This window comes from Harpegnathos saltator, unplaced genomic scaffold (genome assembly GCF_003227715.2).
Source record: "Harpegnathos saltator strain DR-91 unplaced genomic scaffold, Hsal_v8.6 scaffold7, whole genome shotgun sequence".
NCBI lineage: Eukaryota > Metazoa > Arthropoda > Insecta > Hymenoptera > Formicidae > Harpegnathos > Harpegnathos saltator.
Window position 1 is genome coordinate 1,378,870 of NW_020230537.1, and position 26,043 is coordinate 1,404,912.

The 26,043-nt window shown below is 50.3% G+C and overlaps 1 protein-coding gene across 3 annotated transcripts in view; it reads left to right on the forward strand.

The window, feature by feature from the left end:
- The window catches only part of LOC105189772 (irregular chiasm C-roughest protein), a 175,896-nt gene that overhangs the window by 145,351 nt on the left and 4,502 nt on the right, over positions 1–26,043 (forward strand). For 2 of the 3 annotated variants that reach the window (XM_019844462.2, XM_025305536.1), the window contains exons 5-12: positions 9,289–9,489; positions 11,623–11,732; positions 16,007–16,158; positions 16,824–17,134; positions 18,351–18,591; positions 23,103–23,258; positions 23,672–23,919; positions 24,801–25,036. In XM_019844462.2, coding sequence (XP_019700021.2) covers positions 9,289–9,489; positions 11,623–11,732; positions 16,007–16,158; positions 16,824–17,134; positions 18,351–18,591; positions 23,103–23,258; positions 23,672–23,919; positions 24,801–25,036 — 1,655 coding nt within the window. The remainder of the gene's footprint in view (positions 1–9,288; positions 9,490–11,622; positions 11,733–16,006; positions 16,159–16,823; positions 17,135–18,350; positions 18,592–23,102; positions 23,259–23,671; positions 23,920–24,800; positions 25,037–26,043) is intronic. The other variant, XM_025305537.1, reaches the window with a different exon arrangement.

A 26,043-nucleotide genomic window follows, 5' to 3' on the forward strand; every position in this document is an offset into this window, starting at 1 on the left:
AAAAAGCGGAGAAGAAGAAGAAGAAAGTATCACAGAGTGATACAAAGGACTTGTGGGAAGCGCGCATGTTTCTCTATAACGCGACGCGTAATATGTATACGTTTCTTGTTACGCTTAATATATCTAAGGTTGCATGATACGCGCGACCGGTCGCGGACCTTTTAGCCCCGGGTCCGTCATAAAAAAAGATGAACGTATCACGGATCTCCTTGTCTGTACGAGATCGCGGTCGCCGGGTCTTCGTGCGAAATATGGACTGTGCGTTCCCTCGCACGAGGGTTAGCGGTCTCAAGTCGAGGAGGTAAATCCCGACGACGACGACGACGACGACGACGAAGACGACGATGAGAGAAGGACAATGACGACGAAGGAGCGTGATTCAAGGCTGTTTTTTCTTGCGTGGAGATAAACAGGTTGCTGAGTAGACAATGTCACTCGGTGTCGGAGCAGGCCCATTGCGGACCTGCTTTCGTACGACGCGGAGGCTAACCAGTGGGCGAAGCGTCCCCCCCATTATTATTCCTGATTGGCCGAACGGCGAGCTAGAAACCGAGCGCGGCGTGCCGCGCTCGGTAAATAGCACCGCTGGATCTGGCCTGAAAATCTGACTACTACCGGCGGCGGTGGCGGTGGCGGCGGCGGCCACTGGAGGCCACCACGGGTCACATTTCTTGCTGCAAAGTCCACTCAGCAGAACGCGTGGCTCCACGTAACAAAAACAACTTCGAAGCACGCTCGGTGGCCACCGAGCTTGAGATTTATGTGGGTTAGCCCGTGTACCTAATACATCTAGTCCGTCGGTCGGTAACGCGTACTGATTGCTTCCGCCAAGCCCTTCGCCGCCGTAGACTTATGAAGCGCGAAAATTTGCGAGAGTGCCACGCGATTCTCTCGCACTCTCGGCTGTTTTATTTCCGTCTGGGTCTCGTCCTCCCAGACGAGTGTGCGAGCGAGCGTGTGCGTGTGCGTGTTTCAAGTACACGCGTAAATTAAGGGCGCGCACTCGGGGAAACTCGGGGAAAATTCGGGAAAACCGCGGCGAAACAAGGGCACAAAAACGACGTGTGATTTTGAACGTAACGATAAAAATTGGCCGATAAATTCGGAGAGGCGTGGAGAAAAACGCTGTTAATCCCGCGATATTACTCGATTAATGTACAATCATTACGGCGCAAGGGAGTTGCCGGCATAATTACTTGGTAATTGAACGTCGTTACACAAGGCAGCGTACCAATTTTGAAAACCAGTTTTCACGGTTGCAATCCTTTTAAAATCGTTACACGCGACCAAAAGGAGAGCGAGACAAAACGGAACAAACGCGGACATAACAACGAGTTTTCGCGCCATTAATCATAATTACGTAATGCGTACTGGATTCGTTAGCCACGATGCATTCGTGCGCGCGCGCAACTAAATATTTGTCGGACAAAGTTTGTCAAACTTTGCAAGGAGAGCCGTGTAATTCTGTTTTCTTTCTTCTCTAAGTAAATGAAATGGACACGATACGGGTACAGATATAACACACTGCGGATACTTTTTTACACAGATTAGATTACCGGGCACACACACACACACACGCACAAAATGCAGAAATGTCGGCGGTGAACCTCGAGAAAGCACGTGAAAGGTGATTCTGACTGAAACTGACTTTTTTAAAAAGGTCCTAATAAAGAATAAATTTTTATCAGGGTCTTTTTGTCCCTCGGGAGGATTTTTATTTATATATTTCTCTCCCGATTTTTCCTCTCTCTCCCGCTAAAAATTTCATGTTAATTGAAGAGCGCAGCGCGAGCAAAATATGCACTCGCTCGCGCGCGCGCGCGGGTCGCTCGTCCGTAGATCAAATTATTATTTTGAAAATGTAGAAACGTCAAACCGGCCCGAATCCCTACGATAATGGCCAAGGTAAATGTATCGCGCATTAATCGTAATAATCGCAGCCGTATCTATGGCGCGTCGTGCGCGCGATAGAGTTATCTCGGAATAAAATATCGTTAAAGGAGAGGACGTCGGGATAAATGCTTTGATATATTACTACGTTCAGTTCAAAGTGACTGACTTACGGGTACACGTAAAAAGAATACCGGGAAAAAGTTCTCGTTAGCTCCATCAAGTCGCAAGACACGTTTCCATAATATTCGTGACAAAAGGAAATTTATCCGTGCATGAAAGAGCTTAAACTTAATAACTGCCTCGCAGATAAGAGTTTTCCATTACGCTAATGCACCGCCTACAAATTTCATACGGTGCGCTTTATTTTCATTCATTACTTAGCACAAGTTCGGGGATGCGAGTCTTAACAACATCGGAAGTCGTTACGACGGCGGAACTTTCCGGTACGATTGCTCACTGAGATGTGTTGTGTTTTCTTCCTCTCTTGCCATTTCCCGTTTTCTTTTTTCCTTTCGCGAGACAATACGTGCGGAAGTCTCTAACCTACCGACTCGCGTCTCGCTTATCTACACGCTTTATCCCGCCGTTTCTTCTTTAACAAACTCGCGTCTCGGGCTTGCGGAATTTTACAGACAAAGTATTGTGCCAAAAGTAATGTGCAGTAAATAATCACGGGTTTCACGCACGGGTTATCCGCAAAGTCCGAAATTATACTCGTTCCGTACAATCCGATGTTGACACACATTGAGATTTTTTCCCAACAAGGAGAAGAGATTCCATGGGATACGCTCTATTTAAACAGAAAAAAAAAATGCTCATTTCCCGGCGAAATTTTCAGAAAAGATTCATTTTCCTTGCGCAATCTCATAGCGGTAAATAAGGTACGAGCTAATTTATTGTCACGAACGATCGAGCTATCCGTTACAAGTTACGAAATTTGGAGCGAGCTCCAATACGTTCCGTAAGTATGCAAATATCCCAAGGATAGCGCGGCTAGTGTGATTTTTACTCGAGATAAATATGAATCCCCGCGGTGTCAGTGTCGCTAACGTAAATCCAAGCTAGCGCGAGCAGCTAGTTAATCAGCGACTGGGAAGGATTTAATGAAATTTGTTTCTCGATCGTTTGCGAACGCGTGCTTTTTAATTAAAATTATGCAAATCCCTGATTAATGGCGCGACCGGAGAATCGATGCGCGAGTAATGATCACGGAATATTTAACGAAAAATATCTATTTTGAATATTTCCAGGACAGGCAGAAAAAGAATACATTAAATTACACAGTGACTGGAACAGCCGACTGGAAATGCAATATAATATCGAGCCAGCTGTAATCCTGCAGAAGTTACGTAACTTGAGCGATATACTCACGTGTATGGTGCAGTCGAAATAACGTCGAGATAGTTGGGGAATAATTTGATATGTTTTTTGTGACACTCGCTATTCCGAAAATGCACGTGAATCATTATAATGCATGTACCTTTGCCGGCGATTCGAGCCCGAACGATATTAAATGTCAACTCCGTAATCGCGCAAATCCGCAAAAAGGAAATGTCGTATTTTGCGAGAGCTTAATTTTCGTATTAATCATTATCATGAAATCCCATTTACGCACACATTAATTAAATCGATATTCTCCGACGTTATAAATATTATTATTACGGAAATCGAGCGGAGAGTAACATCCAAATCATTTCGACCTGTTTGAAAGCCTCGTTACATGCGGAATTTCCATCGTACAGTTATTCCGCTTATTTTGTAAAAAATGCCATAAGACGTGTAACAAACATGCTGAATGGACGCACGCTTGCATTTAAATACAACAACAGCAAAAGTACGTCATACCGATACAAAGAAATAAATATTTCGTTTTTCTACCGGAGTCGCGATGTCACGAAAGTTAAATTACTTTTCTAAGTAAAATTACTGTTTATATATTAAATTACAAAATAATAATAATACGCATTCGATCATGGTTAACATAATGCCATTTATCTCTTCAACGGCACTTTATATAACGCATTATAAATGTTCAAAGGTTAATTTGTACATCTTTGATCCCATGTTCGATTTCTATTTCTGCTTCTGATGGCCTTGTCGTTTTACTTTACTTCTGGATACGCTTTTCGATAATAGAATATTTCGGGGATTTCCAAATCGCTATTATTGCGTCCAATTGTGCAATTAAATAACAGGTTACCTTCGTAATCGATCAATGACGTGACTCGACGTTATCCGCTCGGAATAGAGCGGAAAATGGAACGAAAGCTACTCGCAAAATTCCAGAGCATTGTTGGATCAGTGAAAGCGCTATCGCGCGCGCGCGTGCGCACACGAGAACGAGAGAGAGAGAGAGAGAGAGAGAGAGAGAGAGAGAGAGAAATGTGAGGCGCTAATCACGCGATACCGTGCGTGAAGTTCGTGCGGTTTCATCGTTCAACCGCTTTTTTTCTATTTCCGCAGACCGCATGGCATTAGTCTCGGCGCAGTCTGAAAAGTAAAATGTACAGGGTGTGTCGCAACATAATACGCGGAAGCCGGTAATACAGCTGTGCCCGATACACTTCGATTTCCGATATATTTTCAGTGGGGTTTTTCTTAATGGGAACTCTAGCGGAAGTCGCATTTGCGCACTCGTGCGTGTTGCGGAAATAAAAAATCTCACCACTAAACGTCTATCGCGAAAATTCGAAATCTTCGACGAGACGACGAGGGGAAGAAGATTCGTCGGGGTCGAGATCTCTCCTCGTCGGTTCGCCGTAGGCAACGACGAATGCGATCCGGTTACACATAAAATATATTTATATTTGATTTTTTACTCGATCCCGTTATATTTGCCGTTGAAATTTTTTTTTGCAATGCTGGCGACGAGTTAAATGAACACGGCACGATCACGAGATTCACGCGCCTGCCTCTCGCTGAAAATGTCGTATTTACAGAAGCGCCGCTACCAAATGTAGTTATTTCCTCGGGGCAGGGAAAAGCCAGTCCTCTCTCGTAATTTTTCTTGCCGATCAATGCGAAGCGCCGACACTCTGGCGATCCCGCGAAATTTAATGCGACACGACGGCGCAGCGTTAAGGCGTATTAATTGTCCCCCGAACGTATCCGTGAATGAATGAAAAACGCGCATTAGCTGCTTTCTACCCGGCGAAATATATCGGGAAAGAATAGGGGAGTATCTCCCCGTTCTTCTCAAGTCAAGGCAGGAATGGCGGTGTGGTATCGGGAAGATTAATTACATACTCGGTGGACGCCCTTAGAATCCGACTTGCTGCTCACTTCGCATTGAGTTTCTTGCACATCGCGTATCGAAAAGTTCACGGGGGATGAATAAAACAAGAGGAATTTCCGAAATAAAAAAAAAACCCATATCGCCTCGTACAGGCGAGCTGCGAAAGCCGTGCCCCCATCGTACAATACCGGAATTATTAAGTTGAGCAACGTCCGACGATCGCGATCGCGAACAGCCGAACACACGACAGACGTCTGCTCTCGCGCAATTGTTCACATCATTGTATTCCGTCCACTTTCATTCCGACGGCATCTCTTGCCGTCCTCCTTTACTCCTTCGCCTCCTCGTCTTTGCGGCAACTCCAAAGTTACAGAAACTTTCTATCGCCGCGGAAATTCCCCGAGATCCGCCGCGGCCCTCTCCAAGATCCGGATTTTAATATCGCCTTTGTATCGTTCTCTCCGTGTGCGCACTATCTACTATTTATATAACGACACATCGTATGACAAAACGCGTAGCGACGAACTCGCGAAGCATCCGGCAGTTTCGCCGGCCGGCGCGGCAGTGTGTAAAAGCGCCATTGCAAAAGTGCTCCGATTAATTTGCCTCGAAAAATGTGGAGGGCCCTCGCGCGAGAGATAAAACCGAGATGGAAACATTTAATAAATGCAGATCTCTCGATTTTACGACTTAATATACAACCCATCTCGTTCTCTCATTGCAGACGCTCAGTCGAACGACGCTGTTTAAGCCGCCGATATTGCTGAATCTATCGTAGCCTTATCGGCCTTCATTAGGCGAATCGCACGGGAGAGAAAGAGATAGATAGATGGATAGATAGACGGAGGTAGATAGATAGAGAGGAGAAGAGGAGGAAAGAAAAAGATATAGAAAGAAGATAGAAAGGGGGGGGGGAGAGAGAGAGAGAGAGAAGAGAGGGAGAAGAGGGAGAGACGGTGCAATTCCACTAGAAATTCAGAGTCACCACAGTCGAATGCTTCGCAGCTCGCCATAATCCGATTTCGCTTCTCTCTTCTTTCCTCGACCCGCTCTCGCGCGCCCGCGTCTCTCCGTTTGCCTTTCAACTGATAACTAGTAATTAAACAGCTCCAACAACGGGATAGGGCATTTACTCGCGCAATTCCCCTTGCCGCCTTCTTCAGCACCTCTCTCTCCTCGTCCCTCCCTCCCTCCCTCCTTTCCTTTCTCTCGCTCCCTCTCTTTCTCCCTCTCTCCGCTCTCCGCTACTCGCATTCTCTCTTCGCTCCGCCGCGTCGCTTCTACATCCCGCAACTCCACTTTCTGAGCTATTGTCCATCGCGAGTCCGAGGGCTGCCGGGGGGCCCGCGGATGCCCACGGGAAATTATTAGTTGTGAATCTATTCATCTTACGAGAAAACCGCTACGGGATATCCTGATACGATTCTCAATACGTCCCGTAATAAAGCTGGACGCGGCTCGAAATCCCGCGACCCTGCGAGGCATCGGCTCGCATACAATCTGTGTAATATCTGCGGCGTTTTCCGCTCCGCGCCACGTACGACTCGCTCCGGAAACGCCCCCTCCGTGCCCCACGCGCCGCAAAAGGCGTAGAAAATAGATATCGGATGATTAAGCGGGTGGTATGAAGCGGGATGACGGCTCGATAGAGATTAGCCGGAGCCACGCTCGATGGGAGATAAAACGAAGATACGAAATAAAAACGGGCTGAAGCGCCGTAATAACGATCTCGCGATAAGTGATATTTCCATTCGCGAGCTACGCGCGCCGAGATTCGCCCGAGTTTTAATTATCGAGCCTGCGGGGCTTCGAACACTTCGGGACTCGCCGTGAAGGAGAGGCGAGACGCGCGCGCGCGACTCTGACTTTTCCACGGGAGTGCGGGCAGATTTTATGTTTTCATTTTTCATTTTTTTCTTCTACTTTTTAACGAGCATCGATCGCGGGAAAATTACGCGAGTGGAGAGAAGCGGGACACAAAAAAGCGATCTTTGTTCCTGGTCCTTCTAGGCAGATGCACTTTACGCGGTAATGTGATTCGCACTCGTGGCACAATAGTAAATGGTACCGCACCGCGGGACCGCAGAACCCCTAATTAGAGCGGACGAGATCGATTTCCTGCGGAGGCCGCAGTTAGAAAAGCGGCTAAACGAACCCGAGCGAGAGAAGGCGTCAACAAAAAGCATATTCGATGCGCTGATTGAAAGGGAAGCGAGAGCCGCGCCGCGCCGCGCCGCGCCTCGTTGCGAGAGTTCCGATATCTCCAATGCGCGCCAATATATTTTCGCGCGTTTATGGAGAAAAGTGCGCGCGCGCGCCGGAGTATTATGCCGGAGGCCGTAGCACTCGCGGCTCTATGCACCATGATTTCGCCATTACGCCCGTCGTACGTGCAGCCGCGCTCCGGCAATAATATCACACACCTTTGGACGTTCCGTTACGCAATATGGAGCCCACCGCCATTATCGGATTTTTTTCTTCTGTAACGCAAAATGTACTCGAAAGTGTACTAGTTCGCCACGCTGAAAAAGAAGCTACGAGGGGTGTTATTTTGAATAAGTGTTGCTACGTGTGCACCTCCGTGGAAGAGAAAAAGAGCGAAGAATAGAAACAGAGAGAGAGAGAGAGAGAGAGAGAGAGGGCGGGGGAGGGGAGAGAGAGAAATGGAGGGGAAAGAAAAAAACGAGGGCAAAGTGCGTCGCTCGTTAATCACCAAATTATCGGAATAATCACGAGAACGTGCGCGCCAGGAGTGAAGGGCTCTCCCGGGCGACATTTGTTTGCGCGCGCGCACACACGCACGAGAGGAGATAAAACTGAAAAATCGTTAACACAAGCGGAAAAGCGTCGCGAAAGAGCGGATACTAAATCGCTCGATGTTATCGAAGCGCGCGATATCGTGCGCTCTAATCAGTACGACTCGGCGGCTCGGTGGAAATACGATTATTCCGGTGATCCCTAACGTGAACGCGGAAGGACGCTGCGGCACTTGCAGTCCGGAGATCTCATATCGATAACAAACAGCAGGAACTCTCGCATGAGGTGTCTAATTAGAGCCGATAAGCTTGATTTCCGCGACACGCACCGCGCGCGTTCTACGTGCAAGCGTGTGTGCGTGATTCCGTTCGCACAGGTTCCGCGGAACCGCTGGGCGTGCGTTGTACGCGGCATTATGCGCGGAAATTTGCGCGCTCGTGCCTTTTTTCCTCGCTATTTTTCTTCGACCGACCGACCGACCGACCGACCGACCGACTGACCGACCGGCCGATCGATCGAATCGAACGCCGTAGTTTTTGCAAGAGTCACCCTTTACTCGCCATCGGAATACCACGATGAGACCCCAATCGAACGCGATTACGTGATACGAAAGCGCAGGTACATCGAGCTCCACGAACACAGCCCCCCCCCCTTTCCCGTTTCTTGGCACGGTGACTGATTTGAAATGTTCAGCGAGGGGCGCGCAGCGTGTCTGAATATTCGTTTGCCGCGGCTGCAGATTATTCGAACGAATCATAACGAGCGCAGAGGATTTATTATTGATCGGTTATCGAATCGGTATATTAATCGACACGTTGCGCGGGCATTTTGGACTGGAAATCTCAAATGCGTCACAGTGCGGAGGGGAGACGCGAGACTGCGTCTTGGAAATTTTGCTTCGCGAAATTCCTCGCGCTTCGCGTAGAATCGAAATACGCGCGACGACACGACTTGAGAGATATTCGAGCGTCGGCGCGCGTCGTAAGCGCGCGAGATTACTTCCGCCGTGACTTCCGAGTGTCATGCTGCACGCAGTCGTCGTAGTCGGAGTCTGTCTGGCTAGAAACCTAGTCGCGACCGAAAAAGCCGGAGAGAGAGAGAGAGAGAGACAGAGAGAGAGAGAGAGAGAGAGAGAGAGAGAGAGAGAGAGAGAGAGAGGGGGGGGGAGGGAGGAGAGAGAGAGGGGAGAGAGAGAGAGAGAGAGAGAGAGAGAGAGAGAGAGAGAGAGAGAGAGAGAGAGAGAGAGAGAGAGAGAGAGAGAGAGAGAGAGCGTCTCGTCTAAGGGGCACGGGCGCCATTACGGCAAGAAAATCATAAGCATTCCAGTCACGGGTCAATTCCCTGGCGCGCGCGCGGCCGTTTTTCCCGAGCGCCGCTATTTTTAACTGTAACGTTTCTTGCAGATCACGTGGATCGATGGACTGGGCAACGTGCTTCAGCGTGGCATCAAAACCACGAAGGAGATATACGAGAGTGGCCCGCTCTACACGGTGAAGTCCGTCCTCAGGGTAATGCCACGGAAGGAACACGACAACACGACCTTCACGTGCCAAAGCCAGAACGCGGCGGATCGCACGCCGGAGAACGCCAAACTTCGCGTCGAGGTGCGTACGAGTTGCGCGCGAATCAAGAGCCCTCCTTCTCTTTCGCCCTTCTCGAGAGTCTCGAGGTAGAGTTGCGCGAGCGCGCCGAGGATTGCGGGACGTGCAATTTCAAACGAAGTCTCCGCGACTTCGCCCGCGACTTACTTCAAGATTAGCGCAACGATTCGACTGTAATCGAAAATAAAACTTTTTAATAAGACTTTCTGCCGCTCTCCCGCGCGAGAGACAAGCTGCTCCGCGGGGAAAAGGAGAAGTAAATCGCGGGAATCGCGGACGCTAGCGTAGCGTCGAGCCGAGTTTGGCGACTTATTCCTCGCAGGAACCGGCCTGTGTATCATAGTACGCGATATCCTCCTCGGCTCCGTCGATGGCGATTACGGTACGCGTATCGTAAAGAACGAGGTTACAGGATGCGCGCGCGCGCACACACACACCCTTCGTGCCACACGACGGCGATTGGGACCGGTCTTGCCGGCGAGGAAAATCAAAGGAGGCGAAATAAAGCGAAGTGAAATGTGCGAGAGGGCAGGGGAAGGAGATAGAAATCTCGCTTAAAGGGAAATAAAATCACTGCCTTTTGCGCGCTCTTTTTACTTCCCTGACCGGAGACAGAAATTAACGCGAGTCGCGAAAGCGGCCAGGAGGGTAACGAGGGTAACGAGGCGACGTATAATAATTAACGTCGTGTCTTGAGAAGCGGTTAGCGCGGTAATCGCCATCCGCTGGCGCAACTTTCGTGCCGCGAGCGCGAGTACTTTGGCGCTCCGGGTACTTCCGCCCTCTTTTCTTCAGACGTAGACTCCATTATCCGGAGTGGCAAAGGGAACAAATAGTTTCGTGGAAAGGGCAACGAAGCGGGAGCCGAGATTTTTGCCGGGAACATTCGGATTTGCGACGACGGCGCGCGATATTATGAACGCGCCGCGCTGCGCCGTGTCGCCCCGTCTGCAGAAAATTCTTACGAGTTATTACTTAACTCTTTTTACACCGCGCCGGATATATTACGCTTTTCACGACTTCTACATAAGTTCAGCGTTAATATCGTCCTAATTGGAAGCAATTCTTACGCAAGCGTGATCGAGAGTTTTGAGAAGTCATATTTTCGCGCGCGACCGTCGATAAAATAATGTTGAATTCGGGATACACAGAGCAGCGGAGCGTTCTCCAATGTTCACGTTCCCTCCCGCACGTTTCCCGCGACGAGCGACTGCTCGGAAGAGCGTGGCGGGAAGGAAGGAAATTACATTCGCGATGCCAAACAATCGGTCATTAAAATAAAATCGCCTTTCTTTTGATCCGCGGCGCGGATTCTTTAAAGTAATTCGACGGAGCTTCGCCCGGAGCGAATTTAATCAAATGCCGTCTTATGGCGCAATGTTCCAATAACGTTTTAATTCAATATCAGTATCCCGATGTAAAGATTAAATACCTCCGTAATTAATCTTTAAATTAAATTTCCGTTAGAGTAAACCGGAGTTACTGCGAGAGGAATAAAGTTTTGTTATCAATTACAATCCCAGGCGCTGCACTACCGAGATACTCCACGTCGTTATCGCACAAAAGCGCGCTGGCACTTTGACATTTATAAAAAGACTCGCTCCTCCGGAGCCGCGAGCCGATCGAATAATCCGCGAATTAAAAGTCCCACGGCGAATCCGGCCGGGCCCGGCGCGCCAACAAATGGAGCACTAACGATCTTAAAATAACAGAGACCACATCCTGAGCGAGTGGACGCGGGAAAACCGAATTAATGGATCGAATTTTAAAAGGACACGGTAAATAAGCTTCTCGCTATATCGCGAAATATCTCCGATTTCCCTTGTGAAATATATAACGAACGCTTCTCGAAAATTTCAAACGCGAGGTAATGGATATGCAGCATCATTATTCCGGACGTACCACATTCCGGATGAGAGCATGACGGTAATATCGAATGAACCGTATTCGATTCTCGTGTGATAAAGCATAGAGGCAGAGAGAGAGAGAGAGAGAGAGAGAGAAAGAGAGGGAGAGGCGGAGAGGAAGAGGAGCGGAAGAGTGAGAAGAGAAAGAGGAGAAGGAGAAGGAGGAGGAGGGGGTGGAGGAGAAGCAGCAGCAAAAGACCGAGAGCTCGATTTACGCGATACTTTTCAGGTACGCTACGCGCCGAAGGTGTCCCTCTCGAAGATCGATCGCATCGTCGAAGGCTCCGAGCTTAGGTTCCGATGTTGCGCCGAGGCCAATCCAGCCAATGTGGAGTACAGGTGAGTGGACGCGAAGAACAAAAAGTATTCGGTGCTTCAATAATATCCGGGCCTGCGAGCGCGTGGATGTCTTGGCATAATAAATGGTAGAACCCACCCACAGGTCTCTCTCTCTCGAAGGCAGCACCGCGCGCGCCAAGCAGATACAATTGCGAAACTAATTGTTATCGTTTCGGAAGGAGGGGAAGGAGGAAATGGTGAATTTTACGGGCCAGTTTTTCGGCGGTGCAGCCCGCCGAGCTGTGGCTGAAATTGAGGTTGCCCGCCTTGCGCATTAAGCTCGATATAATTGGGCTTGGGTTTCAAAGTGATAATGACTGCTCCCTTTACGCGCTTGCAATTACTGTAACAAATGAAATACCAATGGGAGGCCTCATACGCGAGTCCGGAGCGTTTTAATCGAACTTTCCTCGACGTTGCGTCGACGCGCCGGGCGCGCAGCAGCCAATGGCCAATGGCGTTTGCGAGTCCCGATTTTCGAAATACGCGAAAGCACACTTCGCTCACTTCGGCGGAGTGGCTTCGAAGTCTCGACGAAGCGCGATGTAATTTGACTGCACGGTGATCCGGATCGCGTTAGTCTTCCCTTGCTCTTAAGTGATCTGTCAACTCTGGATCTTAAGCTGCTTAAAGTTTTCAGAATATCGATACTTCCCTTCTCCCTCTCTCTTCGATCCCTCGGTATCGTACGGTATCGCTACAGGTGAGTGACGCCGTCGTCGGCGCAGCGCATGAGAGCGCGTAAGCAACGTGAGTTCACGTTGTACGTACACCGGCTGCGAGCGACAAAGAGAAGGCGGATGATCGATATCCGCCTACAAAGAGGACAATGTCAAATTCAGGACGGTGTTGCGCGCGCACGTGTTAGCGGGGCGCGTTTGCGGGTTTCACCTAGCGGCCCGCTTTGATTGCTTTTAAATTATTCGTTACGCAACGTGCCCGTCGGGAAAAAAAGGAGCAGCGGCGGCGGCGGCGGCGGCGGCGGGGCCAGCGAGGAGGCCGACCGCCCGATGACGCGACGTATTAATTTACGAGATTATCGGATCGTCGCTCGGCTTAAATCGGCTCGCGAAAATGTCACCTCCCGAGGAAATATGTATCGCGCGTCCGGGAAGAGCCGAGCGTCCATCCGGGAAACGAGGCTTTTTTTTCCGAGGGACGTTTTTCCAAACGTCCGACGCGCGTTCTATAACGCGCGTGCGCACGTATGTACGCGACATCGTCCTAGCAGCGCGATACGTTACGCGCGTTACGTTGCGCGAGATTTGGCAGACGCTAATTTGTGAGTGCGCGACGCACGGAGCGGAGTGTCTCGCAGCGGCGATCTCCGCTGCAGCGAGACAGTCTCTCGTCGTGAGTCGAACTTTGTACGATCCGAAAGTTTCTGATCCGGCCGCGGTTTCGCGCACGTGGCCGCACTGAGAATCTCTCATTTGCCGCATTTTTCGAATACCGTGCCGCGGATCCGAACGAACGAACGAAGGGACGGACGAGGGTCGCACACGCTCGTGCGCGAACGCAAAAGTTTGCAAATTTGTCGAAATCTTCTTTTTTCCTTCGACTCTTCGCGCCCGTCTTCGTCCGAACGCGCGACGTGTGCTAAAGCTCGTCGAAAGAGAGCGGAAAAAAGACGAAGAGAGAGAGAGAGAGAGAGAGAGAGAGAGAGAGAGAGAGAGAGAGAGCTTGTCATCGGCTTATGGCGATTCGCGGATAATAGGATAGACGGCGAAACGGAGGGTGAAGCAACGGGGACCACATTGTAGCGCGATAACGAATGTTAGTTGCCAGTCGCTTTAGCAGCTTTTATAGCCTTCACAGCTTTTACAGCTTTTACACCGGTCGTCGCGTGCCGCCCGTAAAAGAGATTCGAACGGAGGTAAAAACTGAGGTAGCATCGACCGCCCGACGTGACTCCCATTTCGCTCTCGCCCGTTGAGTAACAAAGACAGAATCATTATCCGATACATATCAGAATATTAGTTTTTAGATGATGTCGTTACGCCGGCGGAGAACAATTTCCAAAGGGTCGCCCGGATCGTCGCGAGACGCGAGATAAGCCCGGCCCGTCGAGTTAATTAATTTCGGACGCTAATATTAATTCCGCCACCTTACCATAACCGAAAGTACCCCCGGCAAAATTACATGCAAAGGTTGCAGAAAGCGGAACGTACCACGCGTAAAGTACCCCGCCATCGTCGCTAAAACGTAGCGTAACTTGCGCTGAACTTTTCGCCGCTCCGCTCAGATATTACGTACAAATATTTTATGTCCGCGATATCGCGCGGACGCGTGTGCCCGCAAGGAGCCCACAATTGATTCCCACGCGCTGTAAAAGGAATCTCGCGATCGGTACGCACGCCGAAGAGAACGAAGAAAATGAGAGAGAGAGGGAGAGAGAGAGAGAGAGAGAGAGAGAGAGAGAGAGAGAGAGAGAGAGCAGAGAGAGAGAGAGAGCGAGAGAGAGAGAGAGAGAGCGAGAAAGTCGCTCTCAAAATATCCCGTTAGGTGCGAAGTGTCCTGCGAGACACGCGAGAGGGTTGGTCTTTACCGGGAGATACGAGATGACCCCGAGGCACTTTCAATGTTTATCGAGTCGTTATAGCACTCTGTAGTCGCGCGAATGTAGGTAGCGTCGCGCGAGCGGACCAGCACACTTTCCCCGGCATCTTTGCGAGCTAAATTGTCTGTCGGACGGCCCCGATAAAATCGATCGCGACGCGCAGGAGGCGAAAGGCGAAAGGGGATGGCGCGACGGCGATGCACCGGCAGCGGCGGCGGCGGCGGCGGCGACGGCCGCGGTCTCTCTCTCCTAGAGACACACGAGCTCGGTAAGTCGTCGTCCCAGTTCGATTCGGCTCCTCTCTCCTTGCCGTTGATTGTACGCGAAGGCCGTTTCGCCCCCTCCGCCGTGAAAAGCGCAGTCTGCCCTCGGCCGTTTATTACCATTCGAGACGACGCCGGGGCTCTTTTCGTCGATTGTGCGGCCAAACGATGCTCGAGATAAATCGCTCGAGCCCTTCTCGAGGACGCTCCGGGGGCTGGCGCAAGGCAAAGCTACTTCGCGCGCTAAGAAAACGTCACAAGCGCGCGCGCGCGCGCGCGTGTATACAGGACGCTCGGGGAATCGACCTCGCGAAATTTGCAAGCGGGTTTTCATTTCTCCGTCGCGACGCGCTTGACTTGACTTTTCTCGTTGGCGGCGACGTCGAGCGACATCGCCGGCTTTTGGATTATAAATGACTGCGAATGGAAAGCAGGCTAGAGAGAGAGAGAGAGAGAGAGAGAGAGAGAGAGAGAGAGAGAGAGCCCGGTGGGTGGAAGCAAATAAGAAAAAACGCTCGCGTGTGTTTTTCGTCTCGGGCATTCTCCCTCTCCCCTTGATTGGATACAGACGAGACTCGGTTGTTGAGATAGATGACGTTGCAGGGGAATTATTAACAAAAACGTCGCGGCGACGGAATCAAGTCGCCCAAGGATAAGCCTGTGAATCTTGCAACGCCTATTTCAGAGCAACCTGTACACGCAGCGAGAATCCTAGACGGAAGGATCTCGCGCGCGCGCGCCCATTCGCACCGGGATGCAGGGATAATCATTTGACTGTATCGCGCGACTATTAAAAGCCGTATTGATCCGAAGGGAGCGAGGATAGCGGAAGGCGACGCGAGAGTATCGAAAGCGACAGAGGCGGAGAGATACGCGAGTTGTGAAAAATACCTGATAATCTGCGGATTTTCGGCCGTCGATGTCGGAGCCCGCACGCTGCGGGCTTATTACAGCCGCGGATTATTACACGGCGGCAATTTTTTTTTCGATAATACACCCCGTACTGTGTGCGTCTGTGTAGTTAGGATACGTTCGCACCGAAGTATTGCATATATTATAACAATTGATCAGCCGTTGCTTCGCGGGATATTCCCGCAGCCTTACGACGAGCAAATTTATGTCGTACGTGAAGTAATTTCCCAGCGCTACTTTTAAATATTTTTGGATAATACGAGTATACTCTATACCGGACCATAGTGCCTAGGATAACGCAGTCGGTGCTGATTAAAGATTACAAAACACTTTCTCTCGACGAATTTTGCAACGCAATCCGAATCGAATGGGACAACGGATCGCCTGGGAATCGCTGAGAAACAAATTCTCTCTCGTTGGATGCGAGATGCGATATACGAAAGTCGTCGAAAAAAGCTTCGCAGCCCTCAACCAGCCGATACACTCTCCCCCGTCTGCGATTCTAATTTTCTCCTTCTCTTTCTTTCTCTTCTCCACAGTTGGTACATCAACAAGAAAAAGGTGATCGGCGACTACACCACGGAGATGATTATCCACAACGCGACCCGCGAGCTGCACGACGCAACCGTCAAGTGCGAAGTTCACAACGACGTCGGTAAAAGCGAGGAGAGCCAGACCTTGGACATAAGATGTGAGTGGCCCGCGCGGGCTTAATTCCCCATACGAAATAATAAGATTGCAGGGCATACACGCGCACACATGCGCATACAGGTCGCGCAGGATGCGGACTCGCGTCTCGATTCGGCGAGGCGACAGCATCCCGCGCGATTGTCACGCGCGAGACTTCAATCTCATCCACTTATTCCGCCGGTTCTCCTAAGAGCCTCCATTCTAATCTCGCGAACGTCCCCGGGAATAATTTCGCTTCGCCCCGAAAGTATTTCCTTGCTGTGCCGCGCGCACAGTTCCCTCTTCCTGCCCGACACACATATACCGGATTAAAGATACGATCGCTTGAGAAGGTGTAAGATACAGCGCGCGCGCGGCGCCAAAGCTTCGCATGCATGCCGCGCGAGCCGGGACCCGCAGGAGAAAATTTCGTTTTACCGAAAGGCACTTACAAGCGCGGCGTATCAAAGTCGCTCGGGCGCGATCGCGCTCTCGCGCGGAGGGGGGGGGGAGGCCGCGGGGAGTGTCGGGGGTGAGAGCGACGTATATATAAAATAGAACGCATGGCCGCGTCGCGCGCTCTCGCTCTTTCTCTCGAAATAAGTCGTGCTAAAATAGACGGCGGGAAGTAACATTTTTCCGAGTTCATTTCGCGGAACTGACCCGGGTTAAAATTGAATTTCTCAGACGGCCCGCAGTTTCGGCACCCGCCGGTCTCCGTGGAAACGCATTACGGCGCCACGGAAATCTTGCAGTGCGACGTCGACGGGAATCCGACCCCGGAGATCCTATGGTTCCACGAGGACTCGGAGCGAACGGTTGCCACCAGCCCGAATATAAGCGTCTTTGTGAGCCCGGACACCGCCGGACGTTACTACTGCAAGGCCCGCGTGCCCGGTTTTCCCGAATTGACCGGCTACGCTAACATCTATATTCGCGCCCCGCCGAGCATAGTGTCGCAAAGGATTCAGTACGTGCCCGACGAAGGAGTGGTCAAGGTACGGTATATATCTATCTTCGGCCCGGTGTCCTTCGACCGGTTAAATATTATCGATGGCGGTGGACGCGCGAACGCGCGCGCGCGCGCGCGCGCGCACGCGCGTTCTATCGAGCGTAAAGAGACGGCTCGCGTAATTTTCTTGAGTGCCGCCGCCGCCGTGTATCGTGAATTATTGCACGGAACCGCTGGAAAGGTCTTTTAAGGGGGCAGTTATCAGGAGGCACTCAGTATAATTTACTCTGGATAATTCAGCTTTATCCGCGATGAAAACACGCTTGAAGATTTCGCGAGGCGGCGGCGGCGACGGCGGCGTCGACGGGGAAATTACTATAGGCTGCATCGCGCAAAGCCGCATATACGCGGCGAACCGTCGCGAGGCGAGGAGGAAAATCCGCGTCAATCCGGGAGAGGCACGAGCTTTCCACGTGACGTGTATAATCGAAAGGCCGATACCGATGAATGAAATTGGATACAAATAGGTCCGCGACAAATTTGTCTTCGATAAATATCTGATCGCGATTGTCGCGTAACGACGTACGACGAGAATGCGCTTTCCGCAGCGCGCCGCGCCGGTCTGGATCCATAAACGCGCTCGTGTTAAACCGATTTCAATTCCCGCCGCTCGCCGGGAAGCTCGAAGCTCGTCGAGACTGTTCGCGGACGGTACATCGCGCGGCGCGCGAGCCTTTCTGCTTTATTTCGATATGAGGACAGAGCTCGCTTCTCTCTAAAGCTCGTTCAAGCGTTTCGGTAACATCCTATGTACGCGTTTCTCGCTGACACACGGCTCGCGACGATCGTCGCGTGATGCCGCGTCGTCAAAACCCGTTCCCGCATTTTTCTCGCTCTCTCCTACCTCCCTCTTTCTTCTTCGCGCTCATTCTCTCTCTCTCTCTCTCTCTCTCTCTCTCTTTTTCCCTCGTCCTCTCCCCCTCTCTTTTTCTCTTTCTCCCTTCCCTCACCGATGCTTGAAACACTTTCAGAAGAGACAAGCGCAGGTCGACCGGATTGACGAGTACGAGAGACGAGGGGTGGGGAGGGGGGTACGGGGGGGGAGCGAGAGCGGGATCGGGATGAGCGAAAGGCACGATGCATGACTATCGCTCAACCGCGACTCTTCATCTCTGTTTTTTACCCTTCCTTTTTCTATCTTCCTCTCCGCCCTCCCCCCTCTTTTTTTTATTTCACCGCCATTTCGCCCGATTTGTGCCCAGGTTAAGTGCACCGCGATATCTGTGCCAAAAGCGGAGTCGGTGGTGTGGAGCTTCGCCGGTCGCGAGCTCAATTTCACGTCGAACAATACGCCGTTCTACGTGCAAGAGGAATACACGGCCGAGAGGGTAGTCAGCACTGTCACCCTCCTGGATCCCATATCGACGTACTTCGGAGATTACAACTGCACGGTCACGAACAGCTTCGGCACGGATTCCGTCATAATCAAGCTGACAGCACACAGTAAGTTTATGTACCGCTCGTAAACTACTATACTATCCTTCTTAGGACAGCGCGCCTTATCCGCTGCTCTCGAAGGACCCCGCGAGCTCGTTTTGTACAGGACGTTCGGTAATAAATAGTCACCTAGCGAACTAGAGGACGATATATCTCTCGCCGCGAGAGTCAAAGTGACTTGTCCCCGTTATCAGCAGTTTCAATGACCGTTTCAATCGATGCCCCGAAATTAGACGCGTATAATCGCGAAGAGACGAGAGATCCAAATTCATTCTACGAATAATCTCTATTATTCTCGGCTAATCAAAGAATCGAGCTACATCGATCGGCTATACTATAGTATTATTTCAGCAGCAGCTTTCTCAATCAATGCCACTTTGCTTCGTCCGCTTGGAAATTAGGTTATATACGTCCTCTACCGGTTTCCCCCGGATTATAGGAATAAATCGTAGCATTCGTCGCTGAGAGAGAGAGAGAGAGAGAGAGAGAGAGAGAGAGAGAGAGAGAGAGAGAGAGAGAGGTGTCGCCACATGCTTGACATATCCGTGCTCTAATTACCGAACACACATATCTCGCAGCATCCCGACACGCGCATATCTACTATGCGCGCTCGACGTCGAGATTCCGCCGCGCTGCGTTCCTCCGCAGCGACATTACGCGAGATTTCAGCTTTAAACTTGACAAATTACTCACCCACTGTCATCGATGCGCCGAATAAGTGACGATCGCAGCACCGCGGCTAACCGTTAATCGTCACGGCGCTTCCTCGCGACGCCCCCTTGCCGCATGCTCCGCATGCGGAACGCGCGGCGTCGTCAGGTCCGCGAATCGCGCACATCCACAAGTCAACTCCGAGACGCGGTGATTGCGGCCGGGCCGTGCGCGCGCGCGCGCGCGCGACGCTCGCCCGGGCTCGGCAAAAGGGACGAAGTGGGAAATCGACGCGGATCGCGCGAGCCGCCCGCCATGTCGCCACGCTAACTGAAGCGCTGCTCGAACGAGCGATTCGAACGAGCGCGGTCACGCGCGAGCCCTCAATTGGCGCGTAGGAAAATCCGCCGATCCGCGGTCGGCCGATTAAACGCGCGGGCCAATTAATACACCGAAACCGTCATCCGATGCGATTTTCGGCGCTCTCGGCGCGTTCCGCACTCAGCCGGACTCGACGTACGAACGGCTGTGAAATCCGCGCGCGGCTCGCGTGTGATACAGAATATATCTTACCTGCGTATCAACAGCTTCGAGGGGGGAGGGGAGGGGAGGGGAGAAGGACTCGCGCGAGCATCGATCGCGAATCACGGTCGCGGGCGCTGATTAATACGCCGAACGATTACCGAGCGAATAACCGAAAAGCCGAACGATTGGCCGTCGTTGAATTCGGCGTTCCTGGCGCTCCTCGCGGAGCGAACAAGCGGCTGCGAAATCCGTCGGAAGCGCGTTGTACAGGTTAGATCTATCTAACTTTCGCTTGGCGACCAGGGTCGAAGGGCTGGTGGCGACGAGGGCGAGCATCGATCGCGAATATCAACGGAGCGCATTAATCGCGGTCGCGGGCGCTAATTAATATTCAGCCGAAACTAACGGCCGTCTCCGTTGAATTCGGCTGACTCCCGGCGCTCGTTCGTACGCGAAGTTCGCCCGGGGCGGCTAAAAAGACGCGGAAACGCGGAATACGGCTCGGATACGCGCCGATGCGCGGCCCCGTACGACGCCGAGCGACACCGAGCGAACACCGCGAGAGGTTCGATCGAGATACTCGATCACGTGATCGATAAGTCAGGCGAGTTGAGGCGATACACGAAAATCCGCTAGCGCCGCCATTAATCGGCTCGTCGAGCAGCGCGAGGAAGTCTTTTCCTTTTCGGGCGAAGATCGCGGCGGCGTGTCTTCCTCTTACAACAGGTTAGTAATGAGAATAATTAACGCGTCTCGCTCGGGCAGGCCGACTCCCGTGCCGTGCGATATTGTTTACATCAATAAAAGTGGAGTACGCGGCAGCGCTCACGTGTATGCTAATCTCGTCGTGAACAATTACGCTATAACGAAAGGCTGAACTATCGGATATTCGTGCCACTCGATATTCGTCTCCGTGGCGAGTCGCGTATAAGCGTGTTAGTGTTTTTCGCGCGCTAAAAACAAAACACCAACACCTATATCGGCCTCCGGCCGTCTCTCTCCTTTCCTCTCTCCCTCCCTCCCCCCTCTAATAATAGCGACGTAATAAATGGAGTGTAAAATATTCCTCGAAAGAGCAATATACATCGATCGCGCGTTCCGTTTCATGCATTTCTAATTCAAGGACACCGCTATCTTTAACGCTTTCCCGATTGGTCGACTTTAACAATTTAGAATTCCCTACGAAGGACGTCACGGAGACGCGCGATCGTAATTCGCGATCGTGCTACTTTTGCCCGACGCCCGGCGGTCGTTCGGCAAAGAAAGAAAAAGGGTTACGACTGCGAGATGTCACATTAGAAGCGGAAAAGTCTTAATTTTACGAGAACAACCGTCTCTCGTGCGACTGCATACGGCAATATTAACGATTATGAGAAGTCGTGTTTGCCCGCGGAACAGACAAAACGGTTAAGTCGACGAGAACGTATGTACGTAACGCGCACACACAACACACACACACACACATACATACACGTGCAGAACGTTGGAGTCTCGCTGCGTTTTATGGTATTACTTTTTAAGACCACTCGCTCGGACAGGAGCGAAATTATTGTTTCTTTTTATGATTCGACATTTTTCGACATTTTTCACATTCACGTAGAGAACCATCCCAAGTTTACGCGGTTCGCCCACTTTATCGTTGAGAAGTAAAACGGCAAAAGCGGGGGGGGGGAGGGATTCTTGTACTTACGTTGGTACATAATATTTCGAGAAAATCCGTATAAAGAGTTTATTATAACATCACGGCATCGTGATATGGCACAAATTTGCATTCCCTCACTATATACGCTTTATACGGTATTTGCGAAAACGGATATTGGTTCTTCCGACCCAGATATAGCGGCTGTTTAAAAATCGATTCGGCTCTCCCCGAGTACATCTGAAATAAGTGAAGTAGTTTACGGATGATTAGGGGGGCGAAACGTTACCAGAGTATCTTTATCCGTGTATATTCGAGGTAATACCGGTGGGATATACGTAAATATATCGCATATATATGCTTATGCTAAGCCCAAAGTGAGAGAGATACGACTATTTAAATAGTTCGGACAATCCCGATACAGTCGATAGCGGCTCGCATACATGATCCAAGTACAAAATACATTTATTATCGCTCATAATATTGCCGCAATATTTGCAACGTTCCATTTTTTCTCATCGAAAACCGCGCTCAACCGCGGTCCTGCTGAGATTCATCACGTCCGGCTATACGAACGATTGACGACGCTTTTCATGACGCGACGTCCGCGCAATCGCAAATAGATTTTCCGTGCGGGAAACCAAACAAGACGCTTTTTCTCTTCTTCTCTGTTTTTCTTTTTCTTTTTTTTTTTTCTTTTCGTAACAAAGTAATAATTTAAATCCTCTCGCAGCGGAGCTTCTGCGCGCTTTACAGTGCCCCGGGAGATCACAATTTGCAGAAGTAATGCAGCCGTGGCGGAACTCTTTGTCGTTCCTCGCACTTCTAAAAGATCAGAGAGATTCTAGATCAGCTCATTTGCACAGCTGGCTCTCCGGTTAATGATTTGCAAACTACTTTAATCGCCACCGCGATCAAATAATCGCCCTCGATAAATGTCTCGCTGTTAATAACTCCAACGTGCGTTACATCAAACATTACGGCCGGTCCGGACGTTTAATTACAGTCGCTTCACATTATTTAATTCCGGAGAGCGGAGCGATTTATCGTGCCGAATATAAAAGTACGCGTTCTTTTTCCCGTTGGATTTACATCGGCTCGTCTTCGTTAAAGAATTGAAACATGTCGACTCGTCAAGGAGAGGAGGTGGGGGGTCATCGAAATGTGTTTTTTTTTTCCGTATCGCGTCGGCTGATGATTCTACGTAACGTCGCACGTAGCGTCCGCTTGAAAAATGCTCGAATGAACAGGAAATAAGATATCACATGATAATTGAATAAATATTAAAAATAAATATTACATTTATATGTGTGTGCATGTGTGTGTGTGTGTGTGTGTGTGTGTGTGTGTGTGTATGTGTGTGTGTGTGTGTGTGTGTGTGTGTGTGTGTGTGTGTGTGTGTGTGTGTGTGTGTGTGTGTGTGTGTGTGTGTGTGTGTGTGTGTGTGTGTGTGTTTGCGCGCGAGAGAACGTCGCAATGAGAGCGGCGTTTGCATCCGTTGCGGATAATTTTTAATCGAGCAACAATAAATATAAAATGCGCGACTCTCTCTCTCTCTCTCTCTCTCGCGCGCGCGCTTGCTGTGAATCTCCGCCGATTGTTTTTTCGCACTCGTAGCACTTCTGAAGCGGTCGTTAGCGAGTAAGCAGCGCGCGTTGCTCTTCATTTGGCAAACGAGATTTTAACTAGGCGTGACGCTTAGCGTTGATTCCAGTCGATTGGCAGCTGATTTTGATCATCGTTGGACTGGTTGTCTGCGTGGTCCTAATTGGCGTAATAGTCATACTCATTCTGCAATGTCGCGATCGCATTAAGCAGCCACGGCCGCGGACGGCGCAGGCTCAGGAGACCGATATGCGTAAGTAATCAACTTCGATGATTCTAACGTAAATGACGCGCGAATGCTTTGTCAGAGCGCAGAGTTAATTCCAATTAAAATCCCCGTCGCATCGCTCGCTATTTCGCACGATCGTCGTGCTGCATTGACCACCACATGTATTACGCGTTACATTAAATGCGGTACATCGACATCTCTGGACACGTTGGAGCGCTATACGAGCGTATATATACACACAACAACGGAGAAAAAGGTTTGGTTGACAGGAAATGCACGGAATTTCCAATTCTTATTCGGCTGTGAGGACATAAATTTCTCTCAGTCACAAGATGCCTTTGGTTTTCTCTCACTCGTTGTCACATTAATTCAAGCCAACTCTTTTTTTCCGTGCGACGAGCGCATCGATCTCAACTCTTTTCTTCTTGCCCACGTAGAGGAAACCGACTCCAACGCTGATCGATATAGAGAAAGCGATAGGAGCAGCAACCTCTCGGATGTCAAAGCGGACATTCGAGCGGGATCCAGTGTCAGCAATGCAGAAAGTGTCACAGCCCTTGACAGTGAAGGTGAAGGAAGTACCAGAGGAGTGAACGCCTTGGCTCTCGCAGGACCGGTGCCGAATCCGCTGGGTTATCGTTACAGCGCCGACTACACCGAGCCTTCGTTCCCGCCGAAAAATAACGTGAGTGCTTCGCCACCCGCCGGCCTTGTGTGTTCTAGGACACGTTTACTCGATGTTTTCGATGTGATCGGATGTGTTCTTCCATTGAGAGCTTCATATGTTAATACTTTGACGGCCGCGCTTATCGCGGCAAATTTGTCGCTTGCCTCGCCAGCAGACTTCAAACTTTCGCTCTTAAACGATATCTAAGGAGACAAACATCTGTCTCGTGCAAACACGCAAGTCTATCGTTGTCGTATGAAACGAGAAAGGTTACAAAAACGAACGTATTATATTTTACACGTTTTCAAAAAGCACACGGCCCAGCGAAATGGTTGGCTCTTTGATGGCCGTATTTATTCCGGACAAATTTTCGACTGCTGCCAATAGATATTTAACTTGCATCCGGGCGATACACATATATATATATATATATTTATTTATATTGTGCTATATTTATAACGCAGTCGAATAAAGTCGCGAAAGCGAAAATATTCTTTGAAAATGCGTAAAGTATAATACATCTGTTTTTGTACTCTTTTGTTTCTCGTGGAAATACGAAAAGGTGCAAAGTATATAGTCACAAGTCTCAGATACAACAAAATTATTAAAATTAAATATAATATAATATAATATATAATTATTAAAATTATAGCTTCATAAAGCTATAACATTGCAATTGCAAAGCATTGTTATCGAGAAACATCTCTTTACGAGGCTATAACCGCCGGCGCGACAGAATCGCGTACGCGATAGCGGCCCATCAAAGTGTTAAGAGCGAACGCATCAGACGTAGATCCGAAAGTAGATCGCCGATTAGAACGTTCGTCGCGTTTATTTGCGCTTCATCCGTTTGCATTGTTTAGTTGCTGAAGGTAAGACTGTGACATGTGTTTCTGTAGGATGGTAGTAACAACAATGGTTACGTGCCATACGTTGACTATACACGCGATTATATGCCACCAACGACACAGGGCATAGGCGCCTCGCGGGAGTCCTTGAGCAGGATACCGTCGGGCGGTATATTGGCGTCGAAAAAAATCGGCCTCAGCTCGGCCAATCTGGGCACTTCGACCCCGCAAACAACGCCGGTGATCGATCCGCGATTTTCCGCAACGTACGGCAATCCCTACCTCAGGTAAGCTGATATAAGCACAATATCCTTCTGTTGCGATCGCATCGCCCCCGGGCACAACCGATGAAATAAAAAAAAAGAAGCGACCTACCCTGCGACTAAAAACCTGATAAAATCCGATCAATATTAGACATTCCTACTGCGATCCTCAGGCGAGTGTAATATCGCGAAATTTGCCAGGGACCTCCCGCTTTTCATCTTCGACCGTGCATAACTCGGCGGATAATTTGTCGCGCTTTCGCTAAACGGGTCGACTTTGGCAACATGACTTCTAATCGGAAGGGAAGCGCGATAGCTCTTTCTCCCCCCTCTCTCCCTCTCTCTCTCTCTCTCTCTCTCTCTCTCTCTCTCTCTCTCTCTCTCTCTCTCTCTCTCTCTCTCTCTCTCTCACATGTTAGTGTAATAGCGCGTGAATGTAAGCCGAGGGAGGTAACTCCGTCATCGAAGTTCCAAAATTTCTCGTGGTGTCAACATAGTCGCGCTCTGAGAGCGGGAGAAAGAGAAAGAGAGGGAGAAGGGGAGAGCATGTCGGGTGAAGCTCACGTCAGACAGCGCGAGTGCCACGGACTAATTATAATTGGCCCGTGTCATTGATCGGCCGCGGATACCTTAGGCGATGTCACGTTCCGTTTACGTATACTACGAGCGGCCGACGCTTGTCATCCTCGCGCGCGCGCGCTCGAGAATCTCGCGCCGTACGTGCCGAGAATGCGTCGTCTCGAACGACTAAATTAGATATGAGTGGTGCGCGCGGTTTCTCCTCCCCATCGCCGGGGGAGCAGCCGGGGGAAGGGGGGGGGGTGACGCGCTCAGCTCCATCGGAAATACTACGGAGGCGCGACGATTAAAAAACCAAGCCGACGGGATAACGGAAGAGGAAGAGGAGGAAAAAATGGAGAAGAGAGAGAAGCCTCCGTCGGAGAAACAGAGTGCGAATTCAATTCGTCCTGGAAATTCGCGCGCGAATTCCGCCCCGTAACCGCAAATATATCGAGGATTCGCGACTGGTT